Source organism: Myotis lucifugus, unplaced genomic scaffold, assembly GCF_000147115.1.
Source record: "Myotis lucifugus unplaced genomic scaffold, Myoluc2.0 scaffold_91, whole genome shotgun sequence".
NCBI lineage: Eukaryota > Metazoa > Chordata > Mammalia > Chiroptera > Vespertilionidae > Myotis > Myotis lucifugus.
This window is the reverse complement of record NW_005871139.1, coordinates 4,436,260-4,455,434: the sequence shown is the minus strand read 5'-3', so window position 1 is coordinate 4,455,434 and position 19,175 is coordinate 4,436,260. Positions and strand designations below refer to the sequence as shown.

The window sequence follows — 19,175 nt, the reverse complement described above, 5'->3', positions numbered from 1 at the left end:
CCCTCTCCCTTCCTCTCTGTAAAAAATCAATAAAATATATTAAAAAAAAAATCCAAATCACTGAAAAAAATGCCAAATGGTCTTTACTAGCAAGTTTTTCCTAAGCATTTAAAAAAAAAAAATTGATTTCAGCCCTAACTGGTTTGGCTCAGTGGATAGAGCGTCAGCCTGCGGACTGAAGGGTCCCAGGTTCAATTCCGGTCAAGGGCATGTACCTTGGTTGCAGGCACATCCCCAGTAGGGGGTGTGCAGCAGGCAGCTGATCGATGTTTCTCTCTCATCAATGTTTCTAACTCTCTATCCCTCTCCCTTCCTCTCTGTAAAAAATCAATAAAATATATTTTTTTTAAAAAATGACTTCAGAGAGAGGAAGGGAGAGAAAAATAGAAACATCAGTGATGAGAATCACTGATTGGCTGCCTCCTGGACATTCCCCACTGGGGATTGAGCCCACAACCTGGGCATGTGCCTTGACCTGGAATCGAACCCTGACCACCATTAACCACCATTAACCAATGAATGAGCTACACCAGTCGGGCTTTAATGTTTGCCATTTTAATTATGATGTGTGTTGGTGTGGGTCTTTTTGGGTTCATCTTGATTGGGACCCATTTCCTGGACTTCTATGACTTTTCCCTTCACCAAGTTAAGGAAGTTTTTTGTCATTATTTCTTCAAACAGGTTCTCTATTCCTTGCTCAGATTCTTCTTCTGGCACTCCTATGATGTGGATGTTGTTAGGTTTCACGTTAATTATTTTTCCAATTGCTGCTCTGAATGTTTTTTTTTTCTACCTTGTCTTCTAATTTGCTTATTTGGACCTCAGCTTCTTCTAGTCTACTGCTAATTCCTTCCATGGTATTCTTTATATCAACTATGTAATTATTCATTTATGCTTGTTCTCACGAAGTTGTTTGAGCACTCTTATAACCTTTCCTTTGAATTCTTTACTTGACAAATTGTTTGCCTTCATTTCATTTAGTTCCTTTCCTGGCAATTCCTCCCTTCCTTTCATTTGGGGGTTGTTGCTTTATCTCCCCATTTTAGTAGTCTGGTGTCCAGGAAGGGGGGCACTCCACTGATCAAGGGGGCCAGGCAAGTCAGGCAATCTGCTATCCAAGAAGGCTCCACAGGTCAAGGGGGCAGGGCAGCCTGGCTCTCAGCTTGATGAGGGGATGGGTCGGGCACTCTGATGATGGAGGAAGTGGGGCAGGCCCAGAGAACTGGGCTCTGTGTTGGCCTAGGAACAGGGCAGGCTTCTCCAGGGGCCATACCAATCAGCATACTGGTTTGCTACAACCCTCCCCTGGGTCTGGGGGCATTGGGTCCCAGCGGTGGGGCTTTGGGTGCCAGGACATGGCTGCTTCCCTGCCAAGCCTCCACAAAGGTTTCCTCTCCAATCTCAAGCAGAGAACAGCTCCGCAGTTCCTCCATCAGGAGCGCCCAAACTGCCTAGCTGCAGTTCCCACACTGACCAGCAGATGCCCGCCCACACACTCACTCACACTTGCCTGCAGCCATGCTGGTTTTGTTCGTCTGTTCTTGATAAGACTGTGAAAGGTTGTTCTTTACCTTTTAAGTAATCTGCCTAGTAAACAAAGGATTCTGAGTTTAACAAAATGCCTTCAGCAGGTCTTTGATTACTTTTTAAAAAATGGGGGGTTCTCTATTAAAAGAGTTAAGGTTTTTAAAAATAACTATGTTATTGCCCTAGCTCAGTGGTCAGCAAACTGCGGCTTGTGAGCCACATGCAGCTCTTTGGCCCCTTTAGTGTGGCTCTTCCACAAAATACCACGTGCGGGCGCACACGTACAGTGCGATGGAAACTTCGTGGCCCATGCGCAGAAGTCAGTTTTTGGCCTAGGCGAGTCTATTTTGAAGAAGTGGCATTAGAAGAAGTGGGGGTATGTTCGCTGAGGTCGACCCCTCAGATTGAGGACGTTTTTAGCAAAGGCCAGCTTAGGAGTACCCTAATTAAGTTAATAACAATGTACCTACCTATATAGTTTAAGTTTAAAAAATTTGGCTCTCAAAAGAAATGTCAATTTTTGTACTGTTGATATTTGGCTCTTTTGACTAATGAGTTTGCCGACCACTGCCCTAGGATATTGGTCCCAGGTCTGGAAATGGGCAGAAACCCAATACATCCCTATAGATCAACAGCTCCTACCAGTGTACACAGCTCTCCTCCAGGTAGAGCCTCTCATAAAGGAACGACATATCATGGTAAGATATGTCTTATCTACAGCTGGGTTTTGAGAATACATTTCATCTCACCTCTGCCATGGCTCAAACCCCCACTGTGAGTAAGTGGCACATCTATTTGCAACAGAGGAGCACTGTGCCTGCCAGCCCTATGTCTCTAGAAATGTGGGTGCTACTCTGTAGAATATATAGATCCTCCAAATGCTCCCATTCCTGTACCTGTGGTGCCCCCTGAGGCCTGTAGAGAGGGAATGAGGGGGATTCCTGCTGACACCTGGTTTACAGATGCCTTTAAACAGGAACAAACTGTAGCAGCCACAAGCTGAACTCAGAGCAGTTTGGCTGGTGATCACTCATAAGTAAGGGTATATGTGACTGAACTCAGTTCAGGCTCCTCCATAAACTTTCAAGAGCTCTTTGCCACATCTACTGCGAGGATGAAGACCATTCTGGGCAATCAGACTGTGGACATCACTCTGAAGGGACGCACAGTTATTGTGAAGGGCTCCAGAGGCACCCTGCAGAGGGACTTCAACCACATCAATGTAGAGCTCAGTCTCCTTGGAAAGAAAAAGAGGCTCGGGGTTGACAAATGGTGGGAAAACAGAAAGGAACTCGCCACAGTTCGAACTATCTGCTGTCAGGTACAGAACATGATCAAGGGTGTTACACTGGGCTTCTGTTACAACGCTCACTTCCCCATCAACGTCGTTATTCAGGAGAATGGTTCTCTTGTTGAAAATAGAAATTTTGGGGGCGAAAAATACATCCACAGAGTTTGGATGAGGTTAGGCGTTGCTTGTTCAGTATCTCAAGCCCAGAAAGATGAGTTGATTCTTGAAGGAAATGACATTGAACTTGTATCAAATTCAGCTGCTTTGTGCAAGCCACAACAGTTAAAAACAAGGATATCAGATAATTTTTTGGATAGTATCTATGTTTCTGAAAAAGGAACAGTTCAGCAGGCTGATGAATAAGATCTAAGTTGTCCAGCTATAGAAACACCGGGATGCCAAATGATTTGTCACACCTGTTTGTGAAACTATTAAGATGTATAATAAAAGCCTCATATTGAAAAAAAACCAACTTTCAAGATTCTGGTGGGCAGGTAGAAGATCTACTCATTATGCAGCCACTTAAGAAAAGCCCCTTAAGAGCAGGAATACCTCCATAACATGCTACATAAAAGGAGTTCTCAGGGCTGCCAACCTTACAGTAGAGGTTGAGTAGTAGTATATTTCTCCTACATAGAGAAGAAAGATAAAAAGAAAAGGAAAGCCCCTTAAGTAAGTTCCCTTGCTTATTAAACCTCCCACCTACTAATGTGGAGTGGTCTACCTCTTTCTTTGGTCTCTCTTTGCCCTCTGTATCCAGGGGCCAATTTGCAAACTAACAGACCATTCCTGTCTTACATGTTTTTGCCTCGTACATATATTTCCATTTTGAAACAAGGTTCTAAGTAAGCTGGTTGCAGTTGACCTTTTTTTTTTTTTATATATAAACCTCTGCTTCCTCCCTGCACATTAAATTTCCAATTTTCAGAACAGGCCAGTCTCTTTTTTATCATACAACCTACCTTTGATTACACTTCCCTCAGCCTAAAAAGCTCTTTTCCCGCCGTATATCTCACAAAATTTATCAGATTGGTGGTGATCTAAATGACATCTTTTATGAAGTATTTCCCACTCATTCCACCAGGCAGGAATGACTACACCATACTTGTAGTTCTCTCATAACATCAAACATCTTACTGCAGCCTGGAGGGGCTCAGTGGTTGAGTGTCAACCTATGTACCAGGAAGACACCAGGTTTCAGGCTTGCTCCCCAATAGGGGGCATCAGGAGGCAGCCAATCGATGTTGATGTTTCTATCACTGATGTTTCTCTCTCTCTTTTCCCCTCTCTCTAAAAAAATCAATATTAACAAAAATTTTACTGCATATGTTTCTGTTTCAAACACAGCGTTTCACCCTGTCTCCTATTCCTCCTACCCATCATCTAGTCATTAGTTCTGTCAGTTCTACCACAAACTGTCTCAAATACATCCACTCCAAAACTATCCCACTTCCCATGTGAAATCACCCGTATCATTCCAACAGCCTTCTGTCAGTTGGTTGTACTACTTCCAGTTTTCCATTCATTCAACAATTAATGATACTAATCTTGTATTGTCACTTTGCTAGGCCCTTGGATCAGAAAAAATAATACATGGGCCGTGCCTTAAATAAACTGGATTTCTTGCCAGGCCAGTCAGTGTAGCTCAGTGGTTGAGCACTGACGGTTGACTGATGAACCAGGAGGTCATAGTTCAATTCCTGGTCAGGGCACATACTCGGTTTGGGGGCTTGATCCCCAGAAGGGGCTTGCAGAGGAGCCAAACAATGATTCTCTCTCATCATTGATGCTTCTATCTCTCCCCTCCTCTCTGAAATCAATAAAAAAATAAACTGGATTTCCAACAGGATAAGTACTGTAACAGAAGGTCAGTAAAAGGATGCCACAGAAGAAAAACTTAACCTAAAGTCTCGAGGTAGGGGGAGAGTTGGAGAGAAGGTAATTAGATCAGAGAAGGCTTCCAGGAGGAAGTGGGGACTCAAGTATATGAAGGAGTTATGCAGAATGTAGAACAATGTGTTTCAGCAAAGGGACACATAGGAACAAAGGCCCAGAGTTAGGAATTTAAAATTCCTAAAATCTGTAGTCCTCCTTTCATATTGCTATTAAAGTTAACTCTCTAAAGGTAAATGTGGAAATCTAATACTTTGTCAAAAGATAGGTCTAAATTCTTCTTTAGCACAGCAACTTGGGCCCTTTATAATCTGGCTCCAATCTGTTTTAATAATCCCCTTCTTATATACACACATGCTCCCTCTTTATATAGTTTGTTTTTACACAGCACCACTTGAAATCATTTGGTATTATAGCGCACGCAGGGTTTGATATGAAAGGACTCACCTATAAGATGGGCGTCTTGCTAGGATCCCGTGGGCTTTCTGTGAGGAGCCTATGCTATCAGATGAGTCCTGAGATTCTTCACTTTCTGATAAAGATGATACCTAAAAAATAGAACTAGATTTACTATGATGAACAATGCAGGTGGAAAAGAATTCGATTTTTACTTTTAGAAACAATGATTTTGTCTCCTACTACCCAAATTTACTTGTCAATCTAAGGCCTAAAAGAAAGAAACAAAAGGAAATGGAAAGGAGAAAGTTTATTTCAAGGAGCCAAACTAATTAAGGGAACATGTAGGGCAACTAGCTCAGAACTAAGAAGAACGTCTATCCCAAAATAAAGCAACGCTATTTTACTAGAGTTGTAAAGACCAATCTCTTATCTCCACCCTATTTCTATACTGTTGCACATTACTCAGAGGTGTTTTTTCAAACATGCTATCTGACTTGGATTTTGGACATGTTAATTTTGAAATACTATTAAGTATCCAACTAATATCTCACTATTAGATAATGACATTGAGGAGATTACTGAATGTGCAAACCTGTGAGTAAGGGAACAAGTCTGGACTTCATATAAATTTGGAAGTCACAGCTCTTTAGATAGTCCTTAAAGCCATTAAAACTGGATAAAAGCTCAATCATGGAAAAATATAGAGAAAAGGACCAAGAACAAAATCCAGGAATACTAACGGGAAGAAGGGGAGGAACCAGCAAATGAAACAGAACAAGCCATCAGTGAGGTAGGAGGAATACTCAGTGAGTGAGATGTCCTTGGAAAAGGGGAGAAAACGGTGTACTGAGGAGGAAACAATGATCAACCATGTCAGATGGTGCTAACAAGTGAAGTAAAACAAGGACTGAAAACAGACCATTAGATTTAGCAAGGTAGAGGTCAATGGCAAGGGCAGGTATAAACATGTGCTACTTAAAAAAATCTGTAATAACTTTACCTCACTTCACAGTTAAATGAGTTAGTAATACATGTAAAGCACTTAGTGCAGTGATTCCCAAAGTGGGCGCTACCGCCCCCTGGTGGGCGCTGCAGCGATCCAGGGGGGCAGTGATGGCCACAGGTGCATTTGTTTTTTAACTTTTTTTGTATTACCTTTCTATTCTGAGTTCAATAAATAGTTTCATAATTTCAAACTTCAATGTTTCTAATTTACACCTTTCTTTACTATATTTTACGAAAAAGGTAGAAACATTAATACATATATCTTTCTGTTTAATTGCTATTAAAATTTTTAAAAAATTAATTTCCAGGGTAATATTTTTTCTGGAAAGGGAGCGGTAGGCCAAATAAGTTTGGGAACCACTGACTTAGTGCATGGTACACAGCAAGCACACATTAAATGTTAACTAGTATTAGTAACAAATCCTTTAAAACTATGTCAACACAATAATCACATGCAAGTTTTAACTTACAATAATATCTACAATTAAGAAAACAAGTTATTTTCAATTTTTAAAATGTATTAAATTTCCCAACACTTGTCTAAATTTGCATCGTTATATCTGACTTCACCTTCATTTAAAAAGATAAAATAATCCAAACAGGCTTCTATAAAGGACATAACAAATTTACTATCTACAGAAAGTCTTCCCTAATTATTTAGACTTAGATCTTAACTTTCCAGAGAAGCTTGTTTTACATTTTATAGTTGTTAAATACAAGTTCTAGTGTACAACTACTTATTTATATCTTACATTAATTCTTATTTTTTGATAGAAAAGAAAGAACTGGTCACAACTTATAATAATTAATAACTAATAAGAGTAACAAGTAACAAAGTAATGATTAGATTAAGAAAAATCTCACTTTTTTGTTTCCTTAAGCATCGTGGATATACCATTTTTAATCTAAACCTTTAACTGTTTTCACTGTCCCTAAGTTTACTCCAAAGCCTCTCACTGAACTCAAGAAAATAATTTCTAAGACTGAGATTAAGTATTTCTCTTTAATGACAGCACTAGTAAATAAGAGTAAAACCTTCATACAAAAACTCAAAAATCCAATCAGCAGCCACCTTTCATGTACAAAAAACACATAAAAATGCAGCTCCTAGAGCTGACAACATTGCCAGACACCATATATTCAGAAGGGAAAATGAGCATTTCTTCTAGGACAGGTGCTTCTAAAAATGAGATGTCCAAAGGCATTATGGGATTCACAGGAGCCATAAGATAAAATAGGGAGAAAGAATAGAAAGAATAGGAGCCCAGGATGGCTCTTTCCTTCCTACTGTTGTCAGGTGTTAATATGAAGGTAGATGTAAATAAGAACTTTCCTCTACCAAGAGAGAACTTTCTTTTATCTGACCTCCATAAAGCATAAGGTAGGTACTTTCTTACTTTATAAGATGAGTGCTAACATTAACAGCCTTGCTTCAGAATTCTCATTTTTATGAAGGATAGATACCACTACTGATAATTTAAAAAAAAAAAGTGCTTTCCCTGAAGAAATTAATTTCCTTAAGTTCTAAGCAATAATTTCCCCCAAAATTATCTTCTATTTTCACCAGATAGTATATATATGAAACTAGAAATTCTAAATCTTTTCTATTTGCTTCATTTGTTTGTCTAATGTCCTTGATTTTATATCTTGGTTTATAATATAGTAACTACACAACTTCAATGTGTCTGGAGACTCAGGGTATAAAAGTCCCCTCTCTCAACCACTAAGTCTTTGAATTTCTGTACCGTTTGCACGTGTGGTGGGTGAATTACAGAAGACTGAGCTGTCTGGATGACCCCCTGAACCTGTACTTGCTCTCCAGGAAGAGGTACAATTGTCACTGGCGCAGATCCTCTTAGTGACATCTAAGAACAAATAAAAATTCAATTAACAAAATATATACTGTACCTATGCACATAAGATAGCTGAGTTCTTAACACTGGAAAACACATTTGAGAGCTTATTATATTTAACCACACCTATTAACCGAACATTAGGCATCTTCTATGGGCCGGAGACTGCACTAGGGGGTTAAGAGTACAAACTAATTACAACCATCAGAATCAGAGCTATCATATAAGAGGAAAAAGGAAGAGGACTGTAGTGTGGGAGCAAAGAAGACATGGTACTTCATCTGGGTTTTGAAGGATAAACAATTCCCTGAAGGTGTGTATGGTGGAGAGCATGGAAAGGTATTTTGGACAGAGGAATTGACTGTGCAAAAACACAGAGGCTTCTTTAGAATTTGTTATTCTTAAGAGCTCTGTTTGAAAACCAACCAAGAGTCAAAAAGTGAGAGAAATACCAACTTTGGGCAATGTCTTTAAAGAAAAATAAGATATTTCAAGTAAATAAATGAATCATGAGATCATAATTTATTTCTGGGGAAATTAAATGGGGTTTCATGGAAATATAATAAAATGCTAAATCAAGAAAAGCCCACCCATTATCTCTCAAGGCTTTCCTGGACAGATTCCTCTTTCAAGAAGCTTTCTCAGATATTAACAAAGATCTCTCGCCTTCCTCTGGACTACTCTGGCCCATACTATTCATCTTGGACTTAAAATCACAAAAAAACCAAGTTTGCTTCTCAGGTCCTGAAAGTCAACCTTCCCGACTGCTCCCGTCTGTATCAGGTCCCCAAACTATGCCTTATTCTCTTTCATTAAAGGCCTTTTCCCCTTCCCAAGATCAGATTAAATTCCAGTCTATCATTACCCCAAAATGCCCAAGTCATGAAATTCTGAATATAAAATTTTACCTAGCTACTGAGAAATGCAAGTTCTCAGCACAAAGGAATCCATCCTACCCCAACACACACAATAAGGACATGACCAAATTCTAGCACAATGTCTATAAGCTCAAGGTCATGTCCCTAGGATGACCACCAGTCCCTTAAAATGCAGACCCAAGAAAGTTCAATGCTGCAAAAGAATTTACTGTTTGTTTTAGCCAAAACCTGACTATAGGCCCTTGACCTGATTTTCCTTAGACCATTTACTTTAGAAAACTTGCAGTTATAAGTCCTTTCTTTGATCCTTAACAGGAAATCCTTCTACAACCCAGATATGTCTTTCTCAAGGATTTCGGGACAATCCCTTGAAATGTAATCACCAGGAAGGATAGGGCTCTTGTCTCCCTGTCTCTGTGGGAGGGTAGGAGTCTAACTTTGATAAGCACCAATTAGTAAAACAGATGCCTTCATCACAAAGACCAACTTCCCTACCTAACACCTAGCACACCCCAGTGTTTAAAAAGGCTCCCACCTTTTGATTCAGCAAAGTTGAGCTCAATTTATGCTGGAGTCTTTCTTCCCTACTACACTAATCTGAATGAAATCCATCTTGCTGTCTTTAACAAGTGTCCAGCTTTGTTTCGCTTTGATAGTACTCCATAGGGGCTACAGAAACCAAAGGGTAAAAATAAACAGAATTCACAAATCTTAAGGGTCCAAATCTAAAAACAAAATAAAACAACAAAGAAAAACAACAATGACAGAACAACAAACAAGAGTCCCCTTACCTTTCAGACTCCAACTGAAGCCACTCACTCAACTAATGGGGAAAACCTTAATGGGATTAATTTACATTTCTAAAAGAATAAAAGCAATAATTTCTCCAGGTTTCTGGCAATCTTAGTGATTTTTGTGCAGACTATGCGTCTGGCAGGCAGAAAGGGGAAAAAAAGCACCAAATTTTGTTTTAGCTTGCAGTTATCCTGCCCCCTTACCACTGTTCTAACCTCAAAAATACAAAATGCTCATTACTCAGGCTCCCAAAGCCTGGTGTCTTCCTACCCTCACTCTCAAAGGTGATCATCTAAATCCTGAGATTTCTCTCAAAGGAGCACGAAACACAGATGACTGCCTCCACTCATCACTTTTCAGCACTAACCGAGCTTTCTGCTATGATGAAACTATGTCCGAACTATCCAATATGGTAGTCAATAGCCACATGTGAGTATCAAGCATTTTAAATGTAGCTAGTGTGACTGAGGGACTGATTTTAAATTTTATTTAATTAAAAATTTATTTTTTTAGAGGGAGGGAAGTTGGGAGGGAGAGAGAAGATAGATAGATAGATAGATAGATAGATAGATAGATAGAAAGAAAGAAAGAAAGAAAGAAAGAAAGAAAGAAAGAAAGAAAGAAAGAAAGAAAGAAAAAATCAGTTGCCTCCCCTACATGCCCTGACAGGGAATGAACCTGCAACCTTTTGGTGTATGGGACGACACTCCAACCAACTGACCACATATCTAGGTTATAGGTTGAATCCCCAGTCATGGGACATATGGGAGGTAACTGATGGATGTTTCTCTTCCTCTCTCTCTAAAATCAATAAACATATCCTTAGGTGAGGACTAAAAAAAGAAAAAGATTCAAATGACCCTTGGACATCCAGGAATTACACATAATAAACCCTTAAAATGTATTGTAGTAAAGAATTCACACTCGCCCTAGCTGGTTTTGCTCAATGGATAGGGTGTCAGCCTGCAGACTGAAGGATCCCAGGCTTGATTCCAGTCAAGGTCACATGCCCAGGTTGCGGGCTCAATCCCCAGTAGGGGGCGTGCAGGAGGCAGCTGATCAGTGATTCTCATCATTGATGTTATAATCTCTCCCCCTTCCTCTCTCTGAAATAAAATTTAAAAAAAATTCACACTCAACAGCATGCTCTTAGGAGAATCACAAAACCATATTATCTCCTATACAATTATTCACTTATTAGTAAACTCAAAGGTACTTAAAAAGAAAGCCTTAGCCCTAACTGGTTTGGCTCAGTGGATAGAGCGTTGGCTTGCAGACTGAAGGGTCCCAGGTTTGATTCCGGTCAAAGGCATGTACCTTGGTTGCGGGCACATCCCCAGTAGGAGGTGTGCAGGAGGCAGCTGATCGATGTTTCTCTCTCATCGATGTTTCTAACTCTATCCCTCTCCCTTCCTCTCTGTAAAAAATCAATAAAATATATATTTTAAAAAAGAAAGCCTTATTTTACTATAAAAACCAGTACCACTTGCCATAACTACAGGGTTAACTATAAAAATGAGAGGAAAAATGTTTTTATTAAATATTCTTTTTAATTTTAAAACCAATAATCTAAAAGCTCTCACCCTAGCCTACACAAATCCCTGCATAGAATGACTGCTTCCTATCTCCTGCTTCATCTGAAACCACGTTTCCCTAGTTCTGCCCACAGTAGAGAGTGATAGTCCCTTCTACTTTTCATGCTCTTTCCCACCACAAGGTTTTGGCATAGATATTCCCTCACATGCCTAGAAAGGTCTTCCCTTACTTCCTGGAAAGTTAGCAACTACTCATCCTTCAGATCACAACTCAAGCATAACTTCCTTAGCAAGGCTGTCTTATTCCCAACAGGTCAAATTCCCTATTATAGTCTCTCATTCTATCCTATGTGTTCTATGTACAATCCTTTGTAGCACTTCTCAGAGTTAGTTTTGCATCTTGGTGAATATCTGGCCTATGTCCTGTCTCCTCCACTAACAGCAAGTGCCATGAATGAGGAACTTGCCTCTTTTTGCTCCACACTGTATTCTCAGCCCGGTTGTTATCCCAACTGGCACATTAGATCCTAAATAAAGCATTGAATTAATGCAATATCTCCCAATTTTGGACATTATAATTTAGTGAAGTTATTCCTATCATTTATTCTGGGTATATCTTTGACTTTTCTAAAATGAATTCTGTATTTCCTCACTTCAGTACATTTGACCAATTTTCTTATTTCCAGCCAACCAACCAACAATAAGGGGTAAGGCGCAGGAGATAATGTCAACCTTCCCAGATTCCTCAGGCCAGCATGACCAGGGAGAAATGTTTTCTCTCTCTAAATTTTAATAAGGCCGTTCTCATTGTTGACAATCCATCTTGTTTCAGCCAATTTCCCAATTTTCAAATAAGAGATATAACGTCTTTGAATTCAACACAATAAAATAGAAATATTCATCCATCTATCATTATCTAAAGAGATCTGGAATACCACCAATGATGGGGAATGTATACCATGTTTTGAGAACTACTACTCTAGAGTATTGGAGTGGGGATAGATTAGATAAACAAATCTAGGCACTATTATATTTTGAATTTGAGGACTAAGATTCTGGATTAAACAGATAATAAAACTCAATAAATGTTACCTACAGGCCAGGTGCTATGACAGACCTTCAAGATAAAAAACAAACAAAAAACCCAGATAACAGCCATAGTTACTGCCTTCTATGCCAATCACAAAGACACTAATTAAAAAGTTTTAAATATACTGTTTCTGTACACACATCTTAACATATGGCATTTATTTGTTCTTAAAAACCTGTCTGAAAAGCAAAATTTCACACCAAACAAATCTATGCGAGAGTGTATGGGAGGGGGTGTGTGTGTGCAAAAAGAAGGGGAATATGTATGGCAAAAGTAAAAGAATAAAATCATCTAGTTTGCTGTCATCTAGAAAAAAATGTTGGGAAGACAGAAACAGGGAGAGGGTGGGACAAAAAGGAGATATATTGTTACATTCTTCTGGTTGAAAGACAATTCTCTAAGGATGTTTCTGTGAATATTCTGAGAAGAGGCACTGACAACTTTTGTTCTGGACTATCTTTTCAAGGATGTTGACATGGTGAACAGCTTTGGGTGACAAATTAGATTTCCCTTCAAGGCAAAGGGCAGATTTGTTTGCTTTCCAGAATAATAAAGGTAAGTCTTCCTTGAGGATAAAGGTTGGACAGGTTTGCTAACAGCTCTTTAAAAGTTTGGTGTCTCCTAAGCTTGGAGTCCCACTCAGCAATGATACAAACCCACTCCAAGTACAGCATCTGAACCACTCTGCATTACCCCATGGAACTGGGAAGGAAAGGGGAACTGAGCAAACATGAAGCTCATGCTGTTTGCTGTGCAACAAGTTATAAAGTCAATTTTCTCTGAACCAGGATTCTCATGTCTTCTGCCAGCATCCATGAGAGGCAATCTAGCTTATTAGCTTGCAGGGTCAAGTCTCAGACACTTCATATTTCTTGACACTTCTCTGTCCTGTGCTTCACTTATATTCTAAAGACTCTATTCTAAATTACCAGGCCAAAATCTGAGCTAGAGCAAAAACAAGTAAAGTAAACAGAATCACCTATCAAGGCAGACCTGAATTGTTCTCAAAAGAGAGAGGGACCTAAAGGCCAGGGTTTTCTCTAGATCAGCGGCTCTCAACCTGTGGGTCGCGACCCCTTTGGCGGTCCAACGACCCTTTCACAGGAGTCACCTAAGACCATCCTGCATATCAGATATTTACATTACGATTCATAACAGTAGCAACATTACAGTTATGAAGTAGCAACGAAAATAATTTTATGGTTGGGTCACAACATGAGGAACTGTATTTAAAGGGCCAGAAGGTTGAGAACCACTGCTCTAGTTAGATAAGAGATCCCTATTAAACTGGAACTTCCAAAAGGTCACACACTCAGGGTAAGGTAACAGAAGAAAAGTTGTGTGGGTGTGGGGGAGGGAAGGATTGAAGAAGATTTAACTAGTTCTCCAGCAGATTTACAGCCCAAGTTAACATCACTATGGACCAAAAAGACAAAAGCCTCAAACCCTAAAATAGTTCCTCAGGTATGAGGAATAGTAAATTCTTCTGGGAGAAAGGCACTCTCGTCCTTGGCCACAAAGGAACTCCCTTTCAATATTTCAAGATTAATGGACAGTAAAGAATAAAAAATAACCAGTCACAGAAGGCACCTGAGCATGAAGCAAAAAAAGACAGCAGAATCAGACCCTAGTGATCTTATATATTGACATCATCAAACAGATTATAGAACAACTAGAGGCTCAGTGCATGAATTTCATGTGGGGAGGGGGGTGGAGGGGCCCCTTCAGCCCGGCCTGCATCCTCTTGCAATCCAGGACCCCTTGGGGGATGTCGGGTCTAAACTGGCAGTCGGACATCCCTCTCACAATTCAGGACACTGCATGCACCAGTGACCATACTTTTCATACAGGTGAAAGGCATCTTGCTGTTATATGGGCAGCTACATTTTTTTGCGCTGATTATAAAAAGTAGTACGTAACACAATCCTTCTGAGGCAGTAGTACCATTTTCCCCATCTTATGGGTGGAAAAACTGAAGCAGAGAGAAGTTAAGTAATTGGCTTTGTCACACAGTTATAAGTGTCAGAATCAGGGATGACCACAAAATGTGCCAGCCAGAGTCCATGCATATCATCACTGCATCATCCTGTTTTTTTCAGTGTTAGAGTAGCCTTGCCAGGTTTTATTTTTTTAATTTCTTTATTGGTTAAGGTATTACAAATGTGTACTCATTTCCCATTAACCCCCAACCTCCCCGCCGCCCCCCCCCCGCCACTCATGCTGCCTTGCCAGGTTTTAATTTTTAAATCTAAGAGACTGTTCCCAATATATAGGGTAGGATCCCTAGGACTGGCTGGTAATCAGGGCCCTCTGTGGGGCGACCGGAGGGCAGGGCGATCGGGGGGCTCCCACTGGCACCCACCTTGGCTGACGGCCTGGCGCCGCCCCGCTGGCTGGCCCCACCCTTCTCCGCTGCTGCCACCAATCGCCTCCCTCCCTCTCAGGAGGCAGATGCTCAATGCAGGAGCTGCCCCTAGCCAGAGGCAGCTCCTGCATTGAGCGTCTGCCCCTTGTGGTCAGTGCGCATCATAACAACCGGTCATTCTGCTCTTCAGTCAATTTGCATATTAGGGTTTTATTATATAGGATTATGCTTACTGTGTTAAAAAAAAACAAAACAGTAGATTCTCTTATTTTAAGACAAACTTTAAAATATCTTCAGGAAACAGAAAACTATAATAGATATGAAAAAGAACCAAAAAGATGTTCTATAAATAAAGATATAATACTTGAAATTTAAAAAACCTATTGTTCAGATATACCAGCAGTTTAGACAAAGCCAATGGGAGAATTAATGAGCTGGGTGACAGGTAAGAAGAAATTATCTCCCAGGCAGACAAATAGATGGAAAACATATGATGGGTTAAGAGATAGAAGATAAAGTGAGAAGGACAAAGAGTGGATCAGGGACAAAATTGGAAGAGATAATGGCTGAAAATGTTATATAAATAATGATAGACACCAATTCATAGATTCAAGAAGCCTAATAACGCCCATGTGGAATAAAAAAAAATTTCCATACCTAAACATAACATAATGGAAGCTGTAAAAGTAAAGAAGCTTAGGTATGTAAGAGGGAATGAAGAGCAACAAACGTGATAAATATGTGGGGGTGGGGAGAAGCAATGCTGACTAAATAAAATAAATATGATGTTTTATGGGATTAAAAGGTAAAAAGATAAAATTAAGTCCTAACAATGATAACAAGTTAGGAAGTTCTAAGGTCACTGGATCATCTGAGAGAAGACTAAAGTATTCATTAATTTTAGACTTTACTACGTAGGCATGCTGTAATTGGGATAATCACTAAAAAAGTAGTTAACTTGCCCTGGTTGGTGTGACTCAGTTAGATGAGTATCGTCCCATGAACCGAGAGGTCACTGGTTTGATTCCCGGTCAGGACACATGCCTGGACTTCGGGCTCAATCCCCAGTAGGGGGCATGCAGGAGGCAGCAGCAGATTAATGTTTCCCTTCCTCCATCTCTAAAAATTAATAAAAACGTATTTTTTTAAAAAAGAAACTAGAAAAAGATAAAATAAATCCAAAGTGAGCAGAGGGGAATAAAAATTATAAGAGTAGAAATAAAAAAAATTAAAAACTAGAAAACAATAGAAAAACCAATAAAACAAAAGGCTAGTTCTTTAGGGAACAATCATTAAAATCTATAAACCTCTGGCAATACGGACAAAGAGAAAAAAGAGAAGACACAAATCACCAATATAAGTAAAGAAAAAGGGAAGCCCTAGCCGACATGGCTCAGTGTCTAGAGCATTGACCCGAGCACAGAAGGGTCACAGATTTGGTTCACAATGAGTTGCAGGTTCAATCCCTCACTCTTGTTGGGAGGCAACCAATTCATGTGTCTCTCTCACATCAATGTTTCTCTCTCTTTCTCCCTCCCCTCCCTTGCACGCTCTCTACATCAAGGGAAAAAATATCCTCGGGTGAGGATTAAAAAAATAAAGAAACAGGGAATATCATAAGTCCCACAGTCATTAAATGGGTAACAAGGGAACACTATATTTATAAATTTGACAACACAGAAGAAATGCATCAACTTCTTGAAAACCACAAACTGCCAAAACTTAAATAAGATGTAATAGCCTGAATAACCCTTCCAAAAAAATTTCCAGGCCTGAGTTTCACTGGAGAGCTTTACCAAACATTTTCAGTAGAAAAATGATTTTGTATAATCTTTTCTAGAAAAGATAAAGGAATATTTTCTAGCTCATTTTATGAGGCCAATGACATTAAAAAATAAGAGAACCATAGACCACCATATTTCTAATGAATGCAGATGCAATAATCCTCAACAAAATATTAGCAAACAGAATCCAGCACATATAAAAAGAATGTAACACCATAACCAAGTGCTATTTCAGGTATGTAAGGTTGGTTTAACATCTGAAAATCAACCAATGTAATCCACATTAACAGGTCAAAGAAAAAAATCATACAATGACAACAATTGATGCAGAAAAAGCATCTGACAAATATAACATCATTTCATGAAAAAAACTCTTGTAAAATTAGGAATAGAAGGGAACTTACACAAACTCACAAAGAGCATCTATTAAAAAAACCTACCATAACCCTGGCTGGTGTGGCTCAGTTGGTTGAACACTGTCCCATGCACCGAGAGGTGGCTTGTTTGATTTCCAGTCAGACCACATGCTCACGTTGTAGACTCAATCCCCAGCAGGGGGTGGCCGATCAGTTTCCCTCTCATTGATGTCTGTCTGTCTCTCTCTCTCCCTTTCTCTCTCCAAAATAAAATTTTAAAAAGACTGCATAAAAAAATACAGTTAACATCAGACTTAATGATAAAAGAATGAATGCTTTTCCTTTAAAATTAGAAAAAAAGAAAAGATATCCATTCTTACAACTCTATTCAACAGAGCTCTGGCCAGTGCAATAAGGCAAAAAAAAAAAAATATAACATGCATACAGATTGGAAAAGACAAAATAAAACTATCTCTATTTTCAGGTGACATGACAGTCTATATAGAAAATCCCATAGAATAGTAAAAAAAAAAAATCATCCTTTCTAGAATGAGTTCAGCAATGTTGCAAGGTACAAGATCAATAAACAAAAATCAATTGCCTTTCTAAATACTAACAACAAATAAAATCCAAAATCAATAAAACATAATCCTATATAATAAAAGGATAATATGCAAATTGTCCTCTCAACCAAGAGTTCCACGGGAGTTTCACCAGAGGGCGGGGCCTGCTGGCCAACTGCCTGTGGCCCCTCCCCTGGCCAGCCTGAAAGGCCCAGATCAGGGTGGGCCGGCTGGACCCCACCCTCGCACTAATTCGTGCACCGTGCCGCTGCTGGCTCAGTGGATAGAGTGTCAGCCTGTGGACCAAAGGGTCCCAGGTTTGATTCCGGTCAAGGGCACATGCTCGGGTTGTGGGCTTGATCCCTAACAGGGGACATGCAGGAGGCAGCCAATCGATGATTCCCTCTCATCATTGACTAGAGGCCCTATGCACAAAATTTGTGCAAGAGTAGGTCTTCCCAGCCCTGGCTGCCTTGGCTCTCGCAGCCCCAGCTTTGTCCAGAAGTTGTCCAGAAGGACATCCGGACGGTCGTTCCGCTATTCAGCCATTCGGTCAATTTTCATATTACGCTTTTATTATTATAGATGTTTCTATCTCTTTCTCCCTTCCTATCTGAAATCAATAAAAATATTTTTAAAAAATAACTTAAAATGAATCATGGACTTAAATGTAAAATATAGAACTTTCAAGAAAAAAATAGGAGAAAAAAATCTTTGAAATATAGGACTAGGCAAAGAGTTCTGAGATACCAAAAGGATAATCCATAAAAGGAAAAACTGATAAATTGGACCTAATCAAAATTTAAAACTTTGGGCTCTGTGAAAGACCTTGTTAAGCAAATAAAGAAAAATTATTCTTCTACTTCCCTTTACCAGCTTGCTGGAAACATCTAAATAAATTTACCTAGATTTCTAACTCACTCTACAGGAGGATCTGTCTTTACCAAAAAGTAAAACCCAGATGACCAAGAATATCCAAGACATTAGATGGAGAATTTCCAGGTAAGAAAGGATTACCAAAAGTTCTGTTGCACACAAACACATTCTTAGCATATCCCTGGACAAACCTTGGGTTAAATTCTCAAGTCAAAATTATTATTTTTAAAAAAATATATTTTATTTATTTTTTTACAGAGAGGAGGGGAGAAGGATACAGAGCTAGAAACATCGATGAGAAAGAAACATCGATCAGCTGCCTACTGCACACCCCCTACTGGGGTTGTGCCTGCAACCAAGGTACATGCCCTTGACCGGAATCAAACCCTAGACCATTCAATCCGCAGGCCGATGCTCTATCCACTGAGCCAAGCCGGTCAGGGCTCAAGTCAAAATTATTAATGGAATGAAGATCAATCTGTTTTAAAAATGTTTTAGAGCTCCCCAGTCGGCATGGCTCAGTCGACCTATGAACCAGGAGGTCATGGGTCGATTCCTGGTTGGGACATTGCCCAGGTTATAAACTCAATTCCCAGTGTGGGGTGTGCAGGATGCGGCCGATCAATGATTCTCTCTCATCATTGATGTTCCTATCTATCTCTCCCTCTACCTTCCTCTCTGAAATCAATTAAAAAAACATTAATGTTTTGGAGTCAAGTTTATATGTAATTTCTTTAACTATCCTCACTTTCCTCATCCTCTGCCTCGAGGAAACAAAGGACTGGTGATTACAGACTCTGGAGTTGTAGGAGACACTATGATATATTTTTCAGATCCCCTTTCACTAAAGACTTATTCCCCAGCTGCTGGCAGACAGTGTTCAGTTGTCAGTTCTCTTTGGAACTGCCCTGGATGATGAGAGTCACCTTGCTCCAGGTTGCACATTCCCCCCTTCTCAAGATCCA

General features: G+C 39.7%; 1 protein-coding gene and 1 pseudogene across 7 annotated transcripts in view; one reads left to right on the top strand and one right to left on the bottom strand.

The window, feature by feature from the left end:
* The window catches only part of ATF1 (activating transcription factor 1), a 57,449-nt gene that overhangs the window by 19,194 nt on the left and 19,080 nt on the right, over window positions 1–19,175 (bottom strand). For 3 of the 7 annotated variants that reach the window (XM_023756359.1, XM_006091561.3, XM_023756360.1), the window contains one exon: window positions 5,159–5,259. In XM_023756359.1, the coding sequence (XP_023612127.1) occupies window positions 5,159–5,259 (101 nt within the window). Of the gene's footprint in view, window positions 1–5,158; window positions 5,260–7,860; window positions 7,981–9,381; window positions 9,516–19,175 lie in introns of those variants that run through there. The other 4 variants (XM_014458247.2, XM_014458246.2, XM_023756358.1 and 1 more) reach the window with 3 other exon arrangements.
* Window positions 3,307–3,455, top strand: LOC111826639 (annotated as a pseudogene).